At 37.5% G+C, this 20,572-nt stretch overlaps 1 protein-coding gene across 1 annotated transcript; it reads left to right on the top strand.

Annotated features, from left to right (window-relative positions):
- Positions 1 to 2,087: 2,087 nt before the first annotated feature.
- On the top strand, positions 2,088 to 19,052 carry LOC113076045 (peroxisomal membrane protein PEX14-like; the record flags this gene model as incomplete). Its single annotated transcript, XM_026248693.1, has 4 exons — positions 2,088 to 2,191; positions 6,506 to 6,603; positions 13,620 to 13,711; positions 17,443 to 19,052. Coding segments are annotated over 4 exons (754 nt in total), but the record flags the coding sequence as incomplete, so codon positions are not given.
- Positions 19,053 to 20,572: the final 1,520 nt, after the last annotated feature.

The following is a 20,572-nucleotide window of genomic DNA, read 5'->3' as shown; positions in this document are numbered from 1 at the left end:
CACATTAGATTGATTAATAGTGACAGTAAAGACTTTGATGTTCTTTCAATAAAAATCTAATAAACATTGTTCTTTGGAACTTTCTATTAATCAAAGAATACTGGGGGGGGAATTATGAATAGTTTCTAATACTAATTGTTGTTAGTGTCTAGTTGTTTTTAGTTATTTCACAAAATCACTGTTTTTACTGTACTGTATTTAGGATCAAATAAGTGCATCATTGGTGAGCATAAGAGACTTCTTTAAAAATATTACAACAATTAATTTCATTAAAAAAAACATTAAGTCTTACCAACCCTAAACTTTTGAATGATAGTATGAACCACAAGCAAATTTACTAAAAGACTATATAAGATTTTTGCTTGGCAGAAAATAAAATGGGAATGATTAGTGATGACAGTATAATAGAGACCTCTTTGACTAGAAATGTTCTAGCAACATACAAAAAGCACTCCAAACTCAACCAAGTTCGCGACGCCACCGTTCACAATACTCTTAGCATTATTAAATAGATTTTTGTGCATGCAAACGACACTCGCATTTTCTTTAAAAATGCAAAAATGTCCTTCTTTTTACTCTCTTTAACTCTTTTGCTCGCTTGTTTCCTCACTTTCGTTCTTTGAGCGATCACACAGTTTGTGGTTCTCCAGTCCCCCGCTTGCGTCTCTGCTGTTCGGAGGATGTGTGCCCGTGGCTGGAGGTGCTGTTCCCTGGTGCGAGAGCTCTCACTGCTGTCATGTCAAAGGAACGGCTCACCGGTGCCACCATATGCCCCGGCCTCCTCCACCACTTATTCATGCTATAGAGCCACATTGTAAACAGTGCTCACAGCAGTCTCTTATTAACTTCCCCTGGTGTTGACACTCATTCTGATTTTTTTCAACTTAAAAGTGTTTATTACTTACGGCCGGTTGTCAACAACGGTTGCGCCGCTGTGAAAACCTGTTAAGGCCAACTGTTTTCCAGACGGAGAGCCTGCACACACACATTACACTTTCCAGCACCCAGCTATTCACCAAAATGCCATATTAATCTCCTCATCTATGTGCTGTTTGTTTGTCTTGGGAAACAAATCGACGTGTGCATTTGGAAATAAAACTGTGATGGCATGAGAACCAGTCAGCAGCTACTGGGAGCGCTAGCCATCTGACCTTTGCTGCTTATTCTCAGTGTCTGGAGATGTTGTTCTACAAGACTTAAACTCTGACAAGCAATTGTCCTTAGAAGGTGACATGTTCAAATGGAGAAGCCAGCCTGTGGCTAAAAGACTTAATGATGATGAACCCAGATGCCCTGATGCTTAATTCTTGGCCTCTGTGTCAGCCATTGAGACAAATTGCTCTGGATGAAGTGAGGAAACCAACAAGACTTTTGAGAGGGATTCAAAAAACAAAAGGTCTTGTTTTTTTTCAGCATGAATGCAGGCCTATTAATCATAATTCATATAATGATGTTTTATCTGCTGTTGCCAAACACAGTACTGAATGTGATTCTGTGAAATCAAGCTCAAGAACTAGCATTGTTAGAATTTTTCCCCTTCTTTTTTTCTTCTCCCACATCCTCGTTTAATATCATATTGTACTGATACACTGTAAGCTTTAATAAAACAAGCTGTCTTTATCCAGCCTCTCTCAAATGTAGCTTTAACAAGTATGTTTCATTCAAATGAATCACTTCTATTCAGTTTCAAAAAGGGTTGAGACAGTTTTTGAATTTGTAGTTGTATTTTTTGTAAATTTATTTTGCTCAAGATTAACACCTAATTGTGATCATTATTAGAATAGCATATTAGAATAATTTCTGAAGGAACGTGTGATGCCTAAGACTGGAGTAATAACTGCTAATAATTCACAGAAATTATTTATTTAAAATAGTTTCTTATCAAACATGTTGTACAGCTCTCAAAAACTCAATCACGAGAGTTTATGAATATAAGAAGCCTTCAGTGAGGGTTTGACTACGCTAACACTAATAGATCAGCCCTTTGTCTATTTTTGACGTGTAGCAACAGAGCGTGTCCTGGTCCGCTGGCCTGTTTCCCTGTTCCTGAGTGGAATTCTAATAGCGTGCCGTGTTTTTAATTGCAGAAAATACATCCTTCCCCTCATTAAGGGCAGCAAAGAGGACAAGAAGCATCTGCAGCGGATCGAGAGCAACATCGCGGAAATGAGTGGCACGCTGACACAGACAGGTGAAGATTAATATCTTCATCACTTTTTCCTCCTTAACATTTTCCTTCATTTATCTGTCGCCAAAATCTGCTCACATTTTACAAAATGACGGTCCTGTCATTTTGCTTTAATTTGAAATTGCTTGTTTACTGTCAGCTCAGCTTCTATTAATTACGTTTCGCTGAAAAGCTCTTAACCTCAGAATATTAATGAGGGGAAGAGGAATGACAGCGTTTCTTTTTTTTTTTTGGTCTTAACTGCATGGCAAGAAAGTTCATTTTAATTTTCGGCGTGGTGGTGTGGCTCTCCGGTTGGGCCCCGAACACGCTGGTGATTAAGTGTTGTGGTGACAGGTGTGTCTCGTGCCTTGGACAGGTGAGGAATCTCCGCTAGTCTGTCAGAGAGGGATGCCTTCTCCTCTCTCCTCCTCCTCTCTTTACCCACTACGCAGGCGGTGTAATTAAACATCCCGGCAACCATGAAAGCGGGACACTTCCCGAAGAAACTTTGTCTCGTTAGTGCCACATTCTGCTTGCAGCTGGGTGGCTCCTTCTGTGTAAATGACAATTCACTCTTGCAATGTTTCATTTATTTATTTATTCTAAAGAAACAAAATGCAGGATAAATGATGCAGTTTATTTTATTACAGTTTTCATAAAGAAAGACTCTGATATTTGTCTGGTTAAGGTTTTGTTCTAAACCTCTAAACTTTCACATTTCATTTGAACTGAATTACTTCTCATGAAACTGTAAGGGATTTTTAGTGAATAATTTCAGAGATAGCTGTGCTTTTTTATTATTTAAAAAAAATCTATTTGTAATGTTTATTGAAAAAAAAATATGTGACTAGAATATTCGCTATTCAAGATCAAGCTATGCGAGAAGACACGTTTGACAAGTTTAATGCTGAAATGCAATTGGTTTTTATATATATGTGTGTGTGTGTGTGTGTGTGTATCCAAAGTGACTTATGGATAAAAGCGTCTGCTAAATGAATAAATGTAAATATATATGTGTATGTGTATATATATACATGTATGTATATGTATATATATATATATATATATATATATATATATATATATATATATATATATATATATATATTAATCTCCTGTATTTCTAGGTGGCATGCATTTATTTTTATTTTTAGGCATGCAAGTTCATTTTAATTTTATAAAGCAGTGTTTCCTGAAGTGCCACAGTAAAACCTATATGATCATTCATATGATAATTTTGAATATTATTTTCACTTGTAAATTTTCAGTCTAAATTGAGTGTAATGAGTAAAAGTGCCCAGTACTGTTAAAAAAAAAATCCCTCCCCCAGCTGGCTAAACATATTTCTGCTATGTTAAGCATTTCGTTTCAGCCTAGCTGAATACCATGTACACATTTGAATTTTGAAAATTGTTTATATACGCAGTCCATAAAGGTGTAACAATACATGCAAAGCAGGCATTCTTGCCATATAATAGACAAAAAACTTTGTCATTTATGAAGTACACTTGGCATTTAGCCATATTAATATTTGCCTTATAAAACCATGGAAATGATCTGGATCTATGCATGGATTTCTGGTCTCAGCGTAGTCTTCTGTTATGCATATAGTATTGTTTTCAATATCCCGGAGATCAAAATAAGCAAATTTGAGGCATATAGGGTAAAGGTGAGTGATTTTAGTCAACTGCATTTTTTGAATTACATTGCCCATTGCCCAGTTTTTGGTTTGGGGAGGATTACTGAAAGGCCAGTCGATTGTGAGCATTGCGTGCAAGCTTGATGTGGGTTTCTTTATCTGATTATCAAATGAGCCTCTTCATTGGCATTTTGGTTCATATATGCAAAAAAAAAAAACCTTCCTTTGCCTGTCTGGCCTCATTTTGTTTGGTTTTTAGCAGGATTCCTGTTTTGTTTAGTGTCGAATTCAAATTCAGATGATAAGTACTTGTATTGTTCCGGACTGAAGCTGCTTTTCATATTTCCTTTGTGAAACACTTGTTCCTGAGAATCTTTTTTTTTTTTTTTTTTTTTTTTTTTAGCTCTCTCTCCCTCCTTCCCTCTGCCTCTCTGTCGTTTTCCCCTGGAAGAGCCGTACCTACCCCCCAGTCACTCATTCAGTCACACCGCTGATCTAATTTGCTGTGGCTGCAGTAGCCAAGTTGCTATTGCAGTTAATGACTGTTTCAGTTAACAGTTTGGGAGAGGGTTGCAATTACGGAGTGAGTTTCCCCCTCTTCTCACAATGTTGAGTTATAGCAAGTGACTGCCGCTCTTGCCAATTGCCCGCACTCCTTTGTTAAAAGTTCATGTATTTCTCTAGTGCCAAGTGCATTGGAATGCTGTATTCCTTTGAATATGGCTCCATTACTCCTGCAGTCTTTAAATTAGTGTAGGCCTTGACTCCCATTATGATTTCCCAACAACTTTCCACACACAATTAATGAACAGGTCTTGGAAGCATTTTGTCACATGCACACACTCACGCTCATGCCGGCTGTATTGGAATTGTGCAAGCTGCTTGATCTCTTTGTCTAAAGAGAGCATATTGGTGACCAGCTGGCCAATAAAGGCTCAGACAGGCCCGGACATATGCAGTGTGCATTATATTGAGATATTTACTGAATAATTTACGCTATACACACTGTCTGCCTCCTCACAGCAGCTGTGAAGCCACTTGTAGGATCTCAGATTCAGCCAATTGTTTTCTCCAAGAGATCGTTTATGGAAACCCGAGCCACACTAAATGGAGGCATTATTTCTTGTGTTTTGAGTATGAAGTGAGTGTTTGTGGGTTTAGAGGTCTGGTGCAGTTGCTGCTCGTTCTCAGTGTAAAATGGTTCGAATTGCTGTTGACGTAGGCTGTGGATGGTATTCCTGTTTTATTTTGGCTTTATTTCAGACCTTTTAACTATTTTATTCATAGTTATAGTTAACATAAACATAAAACCCATAATAAACATGATATAAACATGATTTCTAATCGTGTCCCCTTTTGGAAGGCCAAACAAAGTAGTTTTGCTTTCACAGTGAAATACGGCATGGCGGTGGCGCCAACAATACTACAATGAGAATAAAAGGTACGCATTATTTCTTTTCTTGAACATCTGGGCGGAGTTATGCAAATCTTCTGACATAGTGATGTAGATATGTGGGGGCGTGTTAGAACGAGCCGTTTTAGGGGGTTGTGGATGAGTCTTAACTTTTATAAAGAATATCTCTTTGGATTTGAGACTTTAGTCTTTGCAACTTCACAGATCTTTTTTTTTTACAAGAGATTGTAACACTCCAGAGAGAAAGGAAAAATTTAAGTCACATCCTATGACCCCTTTAATAGTTTGGAGCAACATGAGGATAAATAAAGGCAGAATTAAATATGTTTTCAGAGAAAGCTAACAAATCGTATTTCAGATTTCTTGTTAATACTAATGCACTATTCTGAAAAGACAAGTTTGTACCATCATTATTATTCAGCAAGGACAATTTCCGTGTCTGTTATTTTGTAAGTAGTCACCTAATGAGACAGACGAAGGCTGTGAGAGAAAGGAACATGTAACAGCTCTTAAGCAGAAAGTGGAAAGGCTGTTTCTATGAAAGGAGAGCCCTAGAACTGTGCGCCAGAGAGCCAACAGTCGGCAGCTAATAATATCTGCTGATGTTAATCTAATTAGAGTTGATTTAACACTTTACAGAGCATGATTTATAGAGGCGTTTATTGGTTTTCTGTAACATAATCAGTTTGAAAACTTAATGCATTGTTTGGGAATGCATGTGTGACTGGAAACAGGGGGAGAGCAACTTGTGCTCTGGGTTATTTGAAATGATACCCCCATTAATAACACCAACTCTGGCCCTGCTAGGGCTGTTTTTCTTGAGCTTTCTCTATTCCTCGGGACCAGCACAATCTGACAATAATTCAATCTTCAGAGAGGGAGGAAAATGAGCTGTATTTAGTAAGATTAGTGAGGACAGTAGTCTAGCCCTCCTGCCTCCCAAATGAGCAGGGTTTTTTTTCCATCTTGTTGATTGTTTGGAGAGTTCTATAGAGCCAGCGTTTCAAACCCATGCTAATGGAGGTTAAGAGACCCTGATATGATATGAGAGCAGACGCAGGTGATTAATCTTGTACAAATAGAGGTGTCTTATATTACTGATTGAGCTGAAGGCTAAATCAAAGAGAAAACCACTGCATGTTAATCGTCGGTAATGCTTTCAAACAAACCGATACGTCGGTTTGCACTGGATCTTGACTAAAGCTGCCGTTTCTTTGCTCGTGAAGTTCTGGTAATTGTTTTGGGTGTAGTCTTATCTTCATTTTTGTGTTTTTGGATGCAGTCACCCAGTTGCAGATGACCCTGGCTTCAGTGCAGGAGCTGCTGGTAGAGCAACAGAAGAAAATACAGGAGCTGACAGAAGAGCTGGCTAACTCACAGGTAATCAGACAACACTTGCCACAATGGTGAACGGGAGAAAGAAAACTATAATGATGTAAATTCCGTCATCATTTACTCACGCTCGTTTCATGTTGTTCTAAACTCATAAGGCTTTCTTTCCTCTATGGACCACAAAAAAAGATATTTCACAGAAAATTCAGCATTCTCTTTTTGGTGATAGACAATAGTCCATATTACTTCTTAGGTAGTGTTACACCAAGGTATCTTCTCTTAGAAATCTTAAAGATCTAATGAAGTCAAACAATATTTATATTTGAGTAACAAGGCAAAATTTAAGTCGTGGTTTACTGAAAATCTTCCCCTTTAACTTTATTAAATTCAAATAACATGCAGCAAGGAATAATGATTCAGGTTTGACGTCAATAAGACACAAAAACTTGTCATTTGACATAATGTTAAACCTGGTTTGTTTATTTTTGAATTAAATGTAAGTGCAAATGAGATTGGAGAGATGCAGTATCCAAAGTATCCAGTAAATAATGCCTTTATGCCTTTTCTTCTCACATAAAGCCTGTTGTATCTACATTTGTTAAAAAAAGGATTTGGAACAGAATGAGGTGACGTAAATGAAATCACTTTGTTTTGGGTGAGCTAACCCTTTACAGTTTGTCAGGTAGTGCTGTAGTTGCACATAAGTGTCCATATGTGAAACAAAGCAACATTTTGGTTTGATTCAACAGAAGTGACTAATACAATCTGAACATTCCTCCGGTTTCTGACATTCCTGTTACATACTATATGTAGGGAAAGAATGTGATCGAAAACATTTTTGTCTGTGTTTTTTGTTATATAGACCTCATCAGAGAACATAATTCCTTGTGCATTACGTAAGCACTATTAAACTGCGTAATCAACAGGTCAGAAATGCAGAATTTGCCTTTCATCCTCTGAAATACCTTAGATATAGAGAGTGCGGTTACTGTAAAACTTGAAAAGAAAGCATCGAGAGAAAAAAAAAAACCTAAAGGAATTTGTTTATCTACAATGGTTGCATTCCTCCCTGGTTATATCATTTCTCTCAGAGATATTATGAATGATAGTCTTCACTTGTTTTGTTGATCTGTTGAGTTTAAATGCAGACTCCAGTGTGCATTTTCCTAAGGTTCTTTGCTGTGCTCTTGTTTCAGGGGCGCAGCCTCTATAAAACAAGGCCACTTTGAGTTTAAAACAACACAGGGCATTTTTCAGTGGCACTGAGACTGATCCCTCACCCTGATGTAAATATTAGTGGTGACAGAACTCATATGCTGCTGAGAAGAGAAAAATGAGCAGGATAAGGCATGTCATGGGAGCTCTATAAAGAACGTGTACAACCATCTCCAGAACACTCAAGCAAGCAATCCAGGGACAGGATGTGACCCCACGCTGATCTCTCCTGTATCTGTCAATTGATTTCTGCTGATTTCATCTGGGCTGAAACCTCATTTAACCCCCACCCATACTGCAACTAGAACAGATGGACCGGTAGGATTTTCTTAGAGGCCTGTCAATTAAAGAATTACGAAGGAAACTTTTATTGTTCATAAATAATGCTTGGGAATGTTGCCTGTACAGTTAGTTTGTATATATGTTGTGTATTGTTCATAATTGATAGCTTTTAAATTTAGCTGGTTTATGAAGCTGCAGGGCTGTGTATGGGAGGATTTTTATCATAGGTGGCAGCACATAAACCGTAAATCACAGGTTAAAAGTGTTAACATATATAAATATGTAAGTAGTAATATATTAATATGAATAATTTTATTATAATATAAACTAATTTTTAAATATGAAACAAATATACTTATAAGAATAATACATATTATTAGTTATTTGAAGTAGTAATTATGTACATTATGAAGTTATTATAGTAAATATGTAGAATATAGTCATTTATATTGGTTAAAAAATTTTTGGTTTTCAATTTTGAGAAACTAACAAAAGCTAAATGAATGGATGAATACATTTTCTATAATATAAATATTTTTTAAATGTGGAACAGTTACAAATTAAAAAGTTAATGTAGCTATATGTAGCTATTCTTATTGGTTTTCACTTTTGAGAAACATTAACAAAAGCTCATTTATTTATTTATTTGTACTACTATGCCACACAACCCACAGTAATAAGAATAAGGAGTGCGCAGAAAGATACAGAATTTATCTTTGTTGTTTGTCTGTTGTGGCAGTTCTGATTTTGTTGTCTTTATCACATGCTAATTTAATGCATTATGATGTCATTATCTTTCACAAGAATGCTCATGATGATACAGCCTTCAAATCTTTTCTGAAGACACGTGTTTATTATCTATAAAGAAAAGTCATCTGAGGGACATCGCCTGCTGAAAACACATTGCCATACCTCAGAAAGTGAAACGCTACACACATTGTTTCTTACGATACTCCGATAAATCATTTCGTAACGGGCTCCAAAAAGCGCTTTGGAATCACAACTGAGGGTGTGTTTTATGTCCACAGCTTGTTTAGCGCATGGGTGTTTTACTGAAGCATCTGGATCCCGTAGGAAAACATATGCAAACACATCTGGCCTGAAATTGAAGTGAAAATATGAATCTCTCACCCTCAAGTTTGCAAGAATTGCAGACTCACCACAACGTTTTCCCCTCCAACATCCTTCCGTCACCCTGTAGAAGTTTGTCATCTATAAACTGAATTGCCAAATAATCTTCAGTTCACCTCTTCTGTTAAAGAGACTCGCCTCCACTAGTTCCAGAAAAACATTGATCTATTGTTCAAAACACTTAAGGTCATCACCCACACAGCTGCTCTAAGTCAAGTAAAAATGGCTAAAATTCTCTGTCAAATTCTAGATTAAATTAAAAAGCTTCATTTGTCATGAGTGCCCTGCCGGAAAGCAGCAGTGTGTATAAAGTACACTTCACATCTAAATGCCCATTAAACAAATCTTAAAGTCTACTTTGCGCTGACATCTACTAACATTTTGTTTTGAGAAATGCGGGGCCCTGTTGTCTAGAGCCATATGGGAAGTTCGGGAAATTATTTTCAGGTTCAGAGCATGAAATTAAAGACACGTGTGGCGCCTTTTGGCTGTGCATCATTGTCATTGTGTGGTTTTCTGAGTTGCCTATTTGGGGTTCTAAACTCTGTGTAGAATGCACAAAGCAAATGTCTATATAACCTGAAACACATGGAGACTCCTGTTTCCTCGGCTGCCATGTAAACATTTTTATACTGTATATCTATATATTTCCAAAGCCACACAAATAAAGTATATTCTGTGTTCTGAGGGACTATTTCTCTTTAGTAGTCACTCAAACTCTGGCTATGTTTGTGCTCATAGTTTAACATTTTCTTTTCATGTCATTGGCTATATACTTTGTATTTCCTCAGTGCTCACCTGATTAAATTTACTCGTGCTCACCTGAAGCTGTTATTCAAATGGCCATTGATGAAGTCTTTGTCGACTGATTAAGAAAGTCGGTTGGAACTTCTAGAGAAGTCTTTGTACTGATTAAAGCACTTTATCAGGCAATACAAATCATTACACTTTTGTTTCAATAGTCAACATATTTTTATATATTTAAAATTTATTTTTAGAAGATGCATCATTTTAAATGGATAGTTCAATAGTCCAAAAATCTAAATGGTCTTTTACTCACGCTCATATTATTCCAAACCTGTATGACTTTCTTTTGTAGAACTTCTTTTTGTCCATACAATGGGAGAATGTTCATTTTTTTTAATGAACTTTCCCTTTAAAAGCAGAATCTGCATTTTTCTGCATCTGATATTTTCAGAGCTAATTCTCTGTGGAATGGATTTAAATATGGTCAAATGTATTCGAGTTGTGGTAGTCTGATGTATTTGCTTATTTCTGGCTATTTTGAGATTATCAGCAAGTGTTTAACTGCCAGTTTGGTCAGTTTCAAAACTGCTTTGTCAGCTTTATATTTTTTTTAGTGTTAGTAAAGTTTCAGCCAGTTTAAGTACAACTCATTTGCCATCAGTTAACTGTATTGTGAAGAAGAATGTGTATCTTTCAAATTCAATTTAAGAGCTCTTATTTTTAAGCAAAAGCAGCTTGTTCACCTTGATAATATATAATACTGAATAACAGGCAGAATGTTGCATCTCATTCTCCACATATATAAAGCATTATCCTCTTGACTGGATGAGTTTGAATACAATGATAGCTGTTTTTATTAGTGGCTGCTCGTGGAAGATTAGGAGTGCTTCGATTTTTTTTTATTCGCCTTCCACCACAGAATGCCCAGCCACTGGGAAAGTGAATAAACCGGCTCAAATAAATTGTACTAGTGTTTTCACCAGAAAACACTCCCTTGGGATTTATTTTCAAGCTGATTCCACCATAAATATACATTCATTAAGCGGAGGAAAAAACACATCAGAGAGGGTAGCAGTGGATCAATATGCATTCAGACATTTCTTAACTTGCCTTTAGTAATGCTTTTTAACATTATCTGTTGTTAATGTTCTGCAGACATTTGCTTTAATGTATTCCAAGTCAAGTAAGTACATACATATACCTCTCTTGTACGGTACGCTCCACCTCCTTAAATAATTACCCAGACTGAGGCAAAGCTTTGTTCACACTTAAGAGGGTGACAGACCCCGATCACACTGCACTGACCCCTCTGACTGGAAGATTGCTCTGCAGTCACAGACATGCAGAGAAAGGCCTTTAGCAGCAATTAAACGGTCATCACTAAATGTGTGCGTGCGCGTTCGGCTCCTGAAATGAAGAATTGCAACCGTGGAACTTTAAACACCACCGGCTGAGAGATTCTTTGTAGCCTCTGTTAAAATATTATTTAGATTTTATGTCCGCGCAGTGTAAGCTAAGCCTCAGAAGCAATTATTTTTTTTCCCCGTTACAAAGTTAAAATAAGCAAGAGGTACATTCCAGCCTTATTATACTGTGTGCCGTAGGGAGTGTGGGCTTTAGATGGCCATAATGAGGTGAGGCCTGTAATAAGAGTGTCTTCACCAGGCCTAATGCGCTTTGATTGGATCAGATGTGGCCTCTTCCAAAAAGATGCACTTATCTGAGGGCTTTAGTAGCAGAAAGGAGTCAAAACCTCTATCCCTCCCCAGCCCTCGCTGTAAATGAGTCTGATACTTTTTTTTTTTTTTTTTTAGATATGATTCAATTAATTTACTTTAGATTTAATTACACGTTGAAGAGTCCAAGTTATCCCTCTCCTCTCGATAGGGGGTCTCTACTTTCTAACTAGCCATCCCCAGTGACCCTGATATTCTTAATTACACTTTTATTTTCCTTTTCCCCCCAGTCCTTTTTTCACTTCCTCTTCCCGCTCTCATTTTTAGCCCCTCAGCAGGCAGAACAAATGGAATGGGGAAGATGTGGACCGTTTGTTTGTGGAATGTTCATAGAGTCAATGGCTCCATGTAGCCGCTTGAGAGCCGGTTTAATCTGTTAGAACATTTAGAGACCTGAAATAAAAATGTAGAGGTGCTAAAAATCTTTTTCACTGAAGAGGGTTTCTCTTACCAACTGTCTGTCTATTTAAGGAGAAAAATGATGGATGGATTTTTTGGGGCTTTTTTTTTCTTTCTTGAAGTCATTTGCTATTCAAATGTTTGTTGGCCACTTCAATTGGCCATCACTCCCTTCAGCAGTTAGTGATAAGGCTTCTTTTAATAAAAACCTCCCTGACTTAATGAATACTGCCATTGTTGTGCCAGAGACATCTTATCAAACACCTCTGTCCTGCTCAAATCAGCAGTCTGCAATATGGAAAAATATGTAAAAATGACATGATTAATTCTTTTTTTTTTTTTAAGATCCTGACCTTCTAAATAGAGAAGGCACAGTGTAACACTTTAGAATAAGGTTCCATTAGTTAATGTTAGTTAATGTATTAATTAACATGAACAATTAATAATACATTTATTACTGTATTTATTCATCTTCGTTAATGTTAGTTAATGAAAATATAGTTATTCATTGTTAGTTAATGGTAATTCACAGTGCATTAACTAATGTTAACAAGCACAACTTTTGATTTAAATAATGCATTAGTAAATGTTGAAATTAACATGAACTAAGACTTATAAATGCTGTAGAAGGATTGTTCTTGCTTAGTTCATGTTAACGAAAGTAGTTAACTAACATTAACTAATGGAACCTTATTCTAAAGTGTTACCGTAGCTGGGACTCGTCAGTGTAGTTGTAGTTTGATATCAAGACTTTGAAGACTTTCATTGTCTCGTATTGGCAGTTTGAATGCATCAGATTATTGTGTGTTCATTGAGTGACTGACAAATCAAATAAAAAATAAAAAAGTCATGCTTTAACAGATTGCTGATGTTTGTGAAGATTTAGCATATTTTGCATACTAATACAACAGGTTCTGGTAAATTATGGAATTACATTTGCTTCAAGAAGAATGAACGAAACTTTATAAAACTGAACGTAACTTTTTCAGAAACTATCAAAAATATGCCATTACAAAAGAAGAAAAACACAATGCAAATGAAAAAAATGAACTCCGTTGCACAAATGTAACAGGCTCTTCAAATATGCTCCATTCTTTGATCATGATAATGTCAAAGATTCGTTTTCGCTAATCTTGGATTCTGAATGCATTGCAACAGATTTCGCTTATGGGTTCGCAGATTTTCGTTGTGCTTGAGTTTTTTTTTTCATTTTCATTGTTTTTCTTCGTTTGTAATGGCATTTTTTTGATAGTTTCTGAAAAAGTTACGTCCAGTTTTATAAAGTTTGTTCATTTTTATTGAAGCAAATGTAATTCCATAATAATATGGGCAGATATGGTAGATCTTTCACATTCTGGGGCAGATCTTCACCTTTACTGACTTAAGGTCAGTTGAGCAAAAATGTAAAGCATAACGATGATTACGTTTACAGAGGGTTCAGAATGATCAGTGGTTAATGGTTTAAGGTGTAGAAAACCTAGTAAATAAGTGTTTTTAGATTTGTTTTCTAAAGGAAAAAGATAGTGATGATAATTTATAATTTTGTCTCTGCAGACCTCATCTGCCACCAACCGCATGCTGGAGTCTCAGAACATCAGTGAACTCAAGGCTGAGATTGTGTCTCTGAAGGGTCTTCTTCTCAGCAGGTAACTTTTTACTTTTTTAAATAAACCTGTGATGGCATATTTAATTTGACAGGAACAAAATGTGGCAATGACGGGTGTTCATTTAGAATGGGTGTTAATCTGTCCTCTCACTAAACATAAAAAAAGAAAAGAAAAGAAAAGAAACTAATATAATAAATATTACATGTGATCTTGAACCTATTTTCTGATACACAACAGGTGGACATACTGAGCAAACTGTATTTTCCTGTATTTTTTGTTTGTGTAAAATAAATTCGGACATCAAGTTAAGTAATTTTTCTATTCTTTATTTTACAGTGTGTTCAAATTGATGCTCAAAACTAATTAAGATACATGTGCTTAACATTTAACATCCTGAAACAGGCCTTTAGTTGATGTTCCAATCACTGTGGAAATGAGTGGAAAGCATCGTTTCTCACTCAGGGCAGCTGATATTAGTATGCCTTGGGATGATTTTGCAGATAAATGTGTCTGGAATGGTTTGATCTGTATGTCATATCATTCTCTTCATTGGGGCATGTAGCTGGAACCGGCTCATTACTGGTTAATGAGGCCTGAAGCATCCAACAGGTTCCCTCGATGCCCCAAGATGGATCTTCCCTCACTTTCATTAATCAGTACTTGATTATGTATGTATCATGCAAATTAATATCTAAGTAATCTCATAGATCTGAAATTCGCACAGATAAAAGCTTTCGTTTGTCTGCTGTTTCATTCTCATTAAGCATTTTAAGCTGAGATTTCCTTTTTCTTCCAGTTTCTGAATGTTGCATCTGGTTGTCCTTCTCAAGATGTGAGAACTTTGCTGTAAATACGAAGCAAGATCACCATCTGCTCAACTTTTTGCTTTTAAAATTATTTTACCTTTGTTGTGAGGACATGCTTTGTTTTGAATCCGATGGCAGTTGTGAAGCACATATGGACATAATCTCTCTTGTACTTTCAAGCTGACAAATCTGTTCATGTTTCCAAAGCACAATAGCTGGAATCACATATTTTAGGCTTTATCAAGCCTGAGGCACAGGTGTTTCCACTGTTGGGCCAAAAGCCGGTGCTTGATCGTGCCTCGTCGGTGCTCGTCTGAGTTTTATTGGCCTGAAGAAAACCTTAGGCTGAAGCGGGCCAGCTAGGGATAGATGAGTGGTTATGAACAAAGGCGAAGTTTCTCCACGTCTGGAGAGCATCAGCGCTGCGGATCATTTCATAAAGCTAACAGCTATAACACCAGCATTAAAAACTTTTTAAAATAAGTTGAGCTCAAAACTCACTTTGAGTCAGCAGCGAGTGTTTGAAATAACTTGATCCGATGTGGATTATAATCACTGTACAAAAAAATTTATAAGCAATACAAAAGACTGCATGCTAGGCATTAACAATACCATAGTAAACATGATAAATGCGACCAATTGAAGAAACCTGACATCAGCTTTTTATTCTCTATTACAATCGTATATTCATTTAGTCACATTTTATTTTTCATAAGTCTCATCTCGAGAGTTTAGCTCCACGTAGTGTATGTCGTAAAAATATAATAGCCTAATGGTGTTTGTTCGGGACCTTTTGTAAAAATATAGAAATTATCATTCTTTCTAAATGTGATGTATATAGGTGTAATGCATACAAAATTCATATTCAGGGGGAAAGAGGAGGCGGGAACCGGCATTCAAATTAAGCTTTAATAATAAAATAAACACAAAAGAGCGCGACAGCCCTTCGCGGACGACTGTCGTGCACAAACAAAACCAAACACAAAATAGTCCAGGCCTGGTCCTCTCTCGTCGCTCCCCTTTTGTATCCTTCCGATCTCCTCTGTGGGACTCGAGACTGGTGAGTGGAGCAGGTGTCACTCATTTCCCAATCACTCTACCAGCCTCGCTCCATTCCCATGGCTCTCGGCCCCGCCCCACTCATCATAATAGGCTACTGTAACTACAAATAAACAGAAACAGACTCGACTGAATAAGCAGGCTATGTTCATAATGCTTTACTTCTGTGTGACTAATTTTCAATTCATTATGATCAATGTATCACTTATTATAGTAAAACATTGATGCTTTTGGATTTAAATATTTAACAAAGCATGCAAACAAATGTTTGCGTTTATCATGTATGTTTTGTGATTGGGCTAGTTCCAGTGACATACCGAAGGTGCGTAGGCACCTATTGTATCTGTTCCCGTTCTTATTATTATTTTTCCTTCTTCCGACTACGAGTCTATGGCAGCCCATAGAACCGATTGTGGGGAATTTGTAATGGTTTGACATTCTGATAGAGGACTGTGCCAACATTAAGTACACCAATTTTGGTGTGTCTAGTTCATTCCCTCTAGTGCCACCAACTGTCCAAAATTGCACTAATATTTCACTAAGATACCTGAGCTCATGATGATTCGATTGCACCATATTAAGTCATTTTCCGTTATAGAAATATGGCCGCCATTTACATTTTTTTGAAAAAACAGCTTTTTAGAACCTCGTCCTAGACAGTTTGTCCGATTTACACGAAACTTTAACCAGCTCATCTTCAGGCAGTGCTGACCAAAACTTATGGAATTCAAATTGATTCGTCAAACTGTTTTCGATAAACGCTCAAACAAATTTTACGTAGTGCTTGCAAAAACAGCCGTAAGGCTGTATCTCTGCAACAATTTATCGTATTCAGACCAAACTTAGTACATGTCATAAAAAGCATGACCTGAGGCTACATGCTGCGATTCAGTCCAGCGCCACCTACTGGTCCGGAGATATGAAAAATTGCTATTTTTGCTTATAACTTCTGAACAGTTTGTCCAAAAATCATAAAATTGGTCTTGTTAGATTCAAGACTGATATCCAATTTTAACAGGCCACTTTGAATTTTGTGCTAAAATGCTGTATTTTAAGAACAAATCAACAGATTGCTACGAAACATCCATGGTATGGGTCATCAACACAATGTCCTGAAGGAGCATGAGAAGTTTCGAAACAGCGCCACCTAGTGGTGAATTTGTTTTTTCAAATGCTTATAACTTTGGGTGTGGTCAACATATTTTCACGAGACTCATCTATTTGGACTCCAGAAACCTTACTGAGCCCTACAATACCGCCTTACGGTTTGTATAGTGTTGTGATTTAGCATTTTAAAAATATTTGGCGATATCTTCGAAAACGCTTGTCCAATCGAGACGAAACCACCGTCAGAAGTTTGGAAACATAGGTCGATAGTAAAATTTTAATGCCCAAATGCGAAAATATTTATAGTAAGGGGTAGTAAAATTCAATCAAAGTCGTCAGTCATTTTTTACATATTTTTTCATATAAATGTCTATACAGTCCCTCCAGAAAAACGTGGATTATTTTTGTGATTGTTGCAGGCAAAAATCCTTGATTTTGCGGCAGGTTTTCTTAAAAAATGCGATGGAATATGCGGGATATTTTTGAAATCTTATGCAATGAAATTGCGGGAAATTGCAAAAACTGCGGTTTGATGAAAAAGAAAAAAAGGTGACCCCTTTCCCTCATACCCTGTTCTGTGGGTGTTAGTGAAGCGCAGTGGAGCTTCTGGACTGACAGTTGAAGCGCAGTGCAATTTAGGCCTCGGTGCTATTAGCCCCTCCTGGCCAGTTTAAAGAACTGGCTCGCACTGGCCCGACAGTGGAAAAGTGGCTAATGTGTACTCTGTTGTAAGAGATTTCAGCAAGCAAATTGAAGAAAACACTTGTAATTTTATATTCATGTCTTCTTTCTTCTCAGGAGACAGTTCCCCGCTTCACCCTCTGTTCCAAAAATCCCATCCTGGCAAATCCCTCTCAAACCTGGATCACTGTCCAACCCGCCCTCTGTCAGCCACACCAACAGCAGTAGTGACATCTCTCCCGTCAGCAACGAGTCAACCAACTCCTCCCCCGTCAAAGAGGGCAACAGCTCCCAGGCCACCCCATCCAGCCCACACTGCCTGAATGGAGACGTGGGCCTGGGCTCCATTCTTCCTCTGGATCTGAAAGACCAGGTCCGTATGGAAGTCCAGGGGGAGGAGGAGAAGAAAGAGGACGATGAGGATGAAGAAGAGGATGATGACGTCACCCATGCGGATGAGGAAGACCACCTGAGCGTGCAGACGGAGGACAGGAGAGGAGGCGACGGACAGATAAACGAGCAGGTAGAGAAGCTGCGGCGTCCAGAGGGTGCGAGCAACGAGAGTGAAGTCGATTAGAAAGAAACTCCAGACTTCTACTGTCCATTTGCTTCTCTCAGTTTCATAAGAGTTCATTTAAGTTCTGATATCACACCCTCGTTGCAGTAAAACAGCTACTGTGAGCATCAATTAACACCGTACGAAAGCAGCAGGTGAGGTGGATTGTTCCTTTCACTGCAGTTCTTCACCCTTTTGAATTTTAAACGTGCAAACCAGTGGCGGCACTTCTGCAAGCCTGAACAAGCACAGCAACAGAAATTTCTGCAAAGACGACAAGAGAAATGTGACTTTTTTTAATGCAATCCATGCATTTCCCTTAAAATGCTAGCTAGCTGTTTTACTAGTGACTGTAGAACTAAAAAAAAAAAAAATAATAGCCCATTTATGTGTTCCATAGCATTTCAAGTCAATACAAACGTCATAATTTGCAGTATAGGGACTGTAGACACCAATCAAGAGGCACCAAAGAAATCAGAAAGTTATGATCCAAGATTGTTGGACTCGTTTCTATGCCATTTCTTTTGTTTTGCTCAGCAGTTAACTAGTTCAGGCCGAACATAGTTGGATCAGCGTGGTTGTTGTGTTGGTATGAACCAGCGGTGGACCTTGTAATCTGTAATAGTGAAGCATTTCTCCTTCAGACATTTTGAGATTGTGTAGTACACCGGGCTACAGCAGTCTTTGTAATAATGAGGCCTTGTCTTTTGTGATCAGAGTGATGGTGGATTTGAGATTTCAGTGGGAGAAACAAAGAGACGGAGGGAAAACACATGAGAACGCAGACAATGAGGCGAAAGAGAAATGTGTTTGTCTCAGTCGTATCTCTCCCGTCTCCAGCAGGGTAGCTGATTTGGTTTATGAAGTATGTTAATAATCAAATGATCGACAAATAACAGATGTATTAGTTCATGCAGCTTGAAATGTCAAGGAGGCTAAAATCGGAAATCTAATACTGAAAGCCTGTTATATTGTATTATATTACATGACAAACCCTCCAGTCTAAATTATGTAGGCCTCCTGCAGTGAATAATCTTAACATGAAACGGTGCTGGGGTTTTGTAATTAAACTGTGTAAAACAATGAATGCTTCAGCAGAGGTGCTTGACAGTTGTGCTTTTCTCTTTGGGGGCTTTTCTCTCAGAAAGCCCTGAAAGGATTAAAAAAAAAAGCTGAAAAAAAAATTCCCCGTGATGCAAACGGAGAGTAAGGTATGAATATTTAACTAATGAAATTACTCACTCGCCAGCTGATGAGAAACAAAGCCAGAGAGATCCTGGAGTGAAAACTAGAGCGTCAGATCCACTGTGACATTTTCACTTTTAACAAATGACCTTCAGAGTAACCGGATTACAGCGCAGCCAGGTGAACTGTGGGTCTGTGACGGCACAATGAAAGAGCTCAGCTTGTCTGGAAGTGTGTATGTCTTCTTATTTCCTGGACTAAGCTTGGCTTAACACTTACCCACACAAGAATAGCATACATTCATGCGATACAATGTCAAGAGAAACCGCGTGTGCTCATTTGATATGCAGAAACTTTTGAGCATTAGAGAAATAGTTCAGCCTGGAAAAAAAAAAAAATCATGTGATTTACTAATAGCTTTATGCAGCCTTTTTTTTTTTTTTTGTGGAAAACAAAAGTATACATTTTGAGAAGACTTCACACTGCTCCTTACCATACAACCACGTGTTGAACTCCAAAAATGACACCAAAAACACAATGAAAGAACCAGATCAGTCAGATTCATGAATGGTTTTCGATTAACCAGTTGATCTGGTTCACAAGTCACACTACACAGTTCATTCACGAAATCAGACAGATCATGTTCTTTAGTTGAATTCAATATGGCCAGAGTGGTTCTTCAGTTAACAGCTCAAGAACTGTTACAGCCTGTGTTTTTCTTTTTTGGAGCACAACTGATCACTATGACCGATCATTAAATAACTTGCTCAAAAAACTTACACAAAAACCCATAAAAAAGGCTGTTTGGAATTACACAAAATTGAAAATAACTTTTTTTGAAGTGGTTAACCATCCTTCTAAAGGAATCCGTAAAGTCCATTTAATCTTGAAAGTAAATTGCATTTATTGGTGTCAGAAATGTCATTGCAATGTTACCAATAGTAGAAGTGAGAGGAAGGAAGGAAGGAAGACCATCGGCTTCAGAATGAGACGGAGTATGAGTGTGTGTGCATGTATCAGTTTTGCTTAAAACCACATTCAGGAGTTCCTGCAACTAGCAGGTTGTTTCTGGTAGCATGGCGGCAGTGGCCTTTAAACAACAGAGTTTGCTAATTTTAGCTAATCATTGTAAAGCCGCTGTGAGGTCTACTGAATTAAACATGATATAAGCCACACATTCAATGCCTATATCTCTTGTAATATTGCATTCTCATCTCCAACTGTTTTTATGATAGATTTGTTAGGAATCTACATCCTGCTGCTCAGTTTCAGCAACTCAGTTTAGGGATTTAAACATTCAATCTCATTTACATGAGCTGAGTGTGTGTGTGTGTTGGATCTGTTTTATAAGTAAGCTTACAACACAGATCTGTAACAGTTTATATGAAATGCACATTGTTGTTGTATGTGGCTTTGTTGATGTTGTTGACACCCAGTTGGTATTTGTCTCAGATAAATTCTGGTATGAAAAGATGAATGTACATAATTGTAATAAATTTGATTTAA

The sequence above is a fragment of the Carassius auratus genome, unplaced genomic scaffold (genome assembly GCF_003368295.1).
Source record: "Carassius auratus strain Wakin unplaced genomic scaffold, ASM336829v1 scaf_tig00018439, whole genome shotgun sequence".
Classification (NCBI taxonomy): Eukaryota; Metazoa; Chordata; class Actinopteri; order Cypriniformes; family Cyprinidae; genus Carassius; species Carassius auratus.
This window is presented reverse-complemented; position numbering and strand designations above follow the sequence as displayed.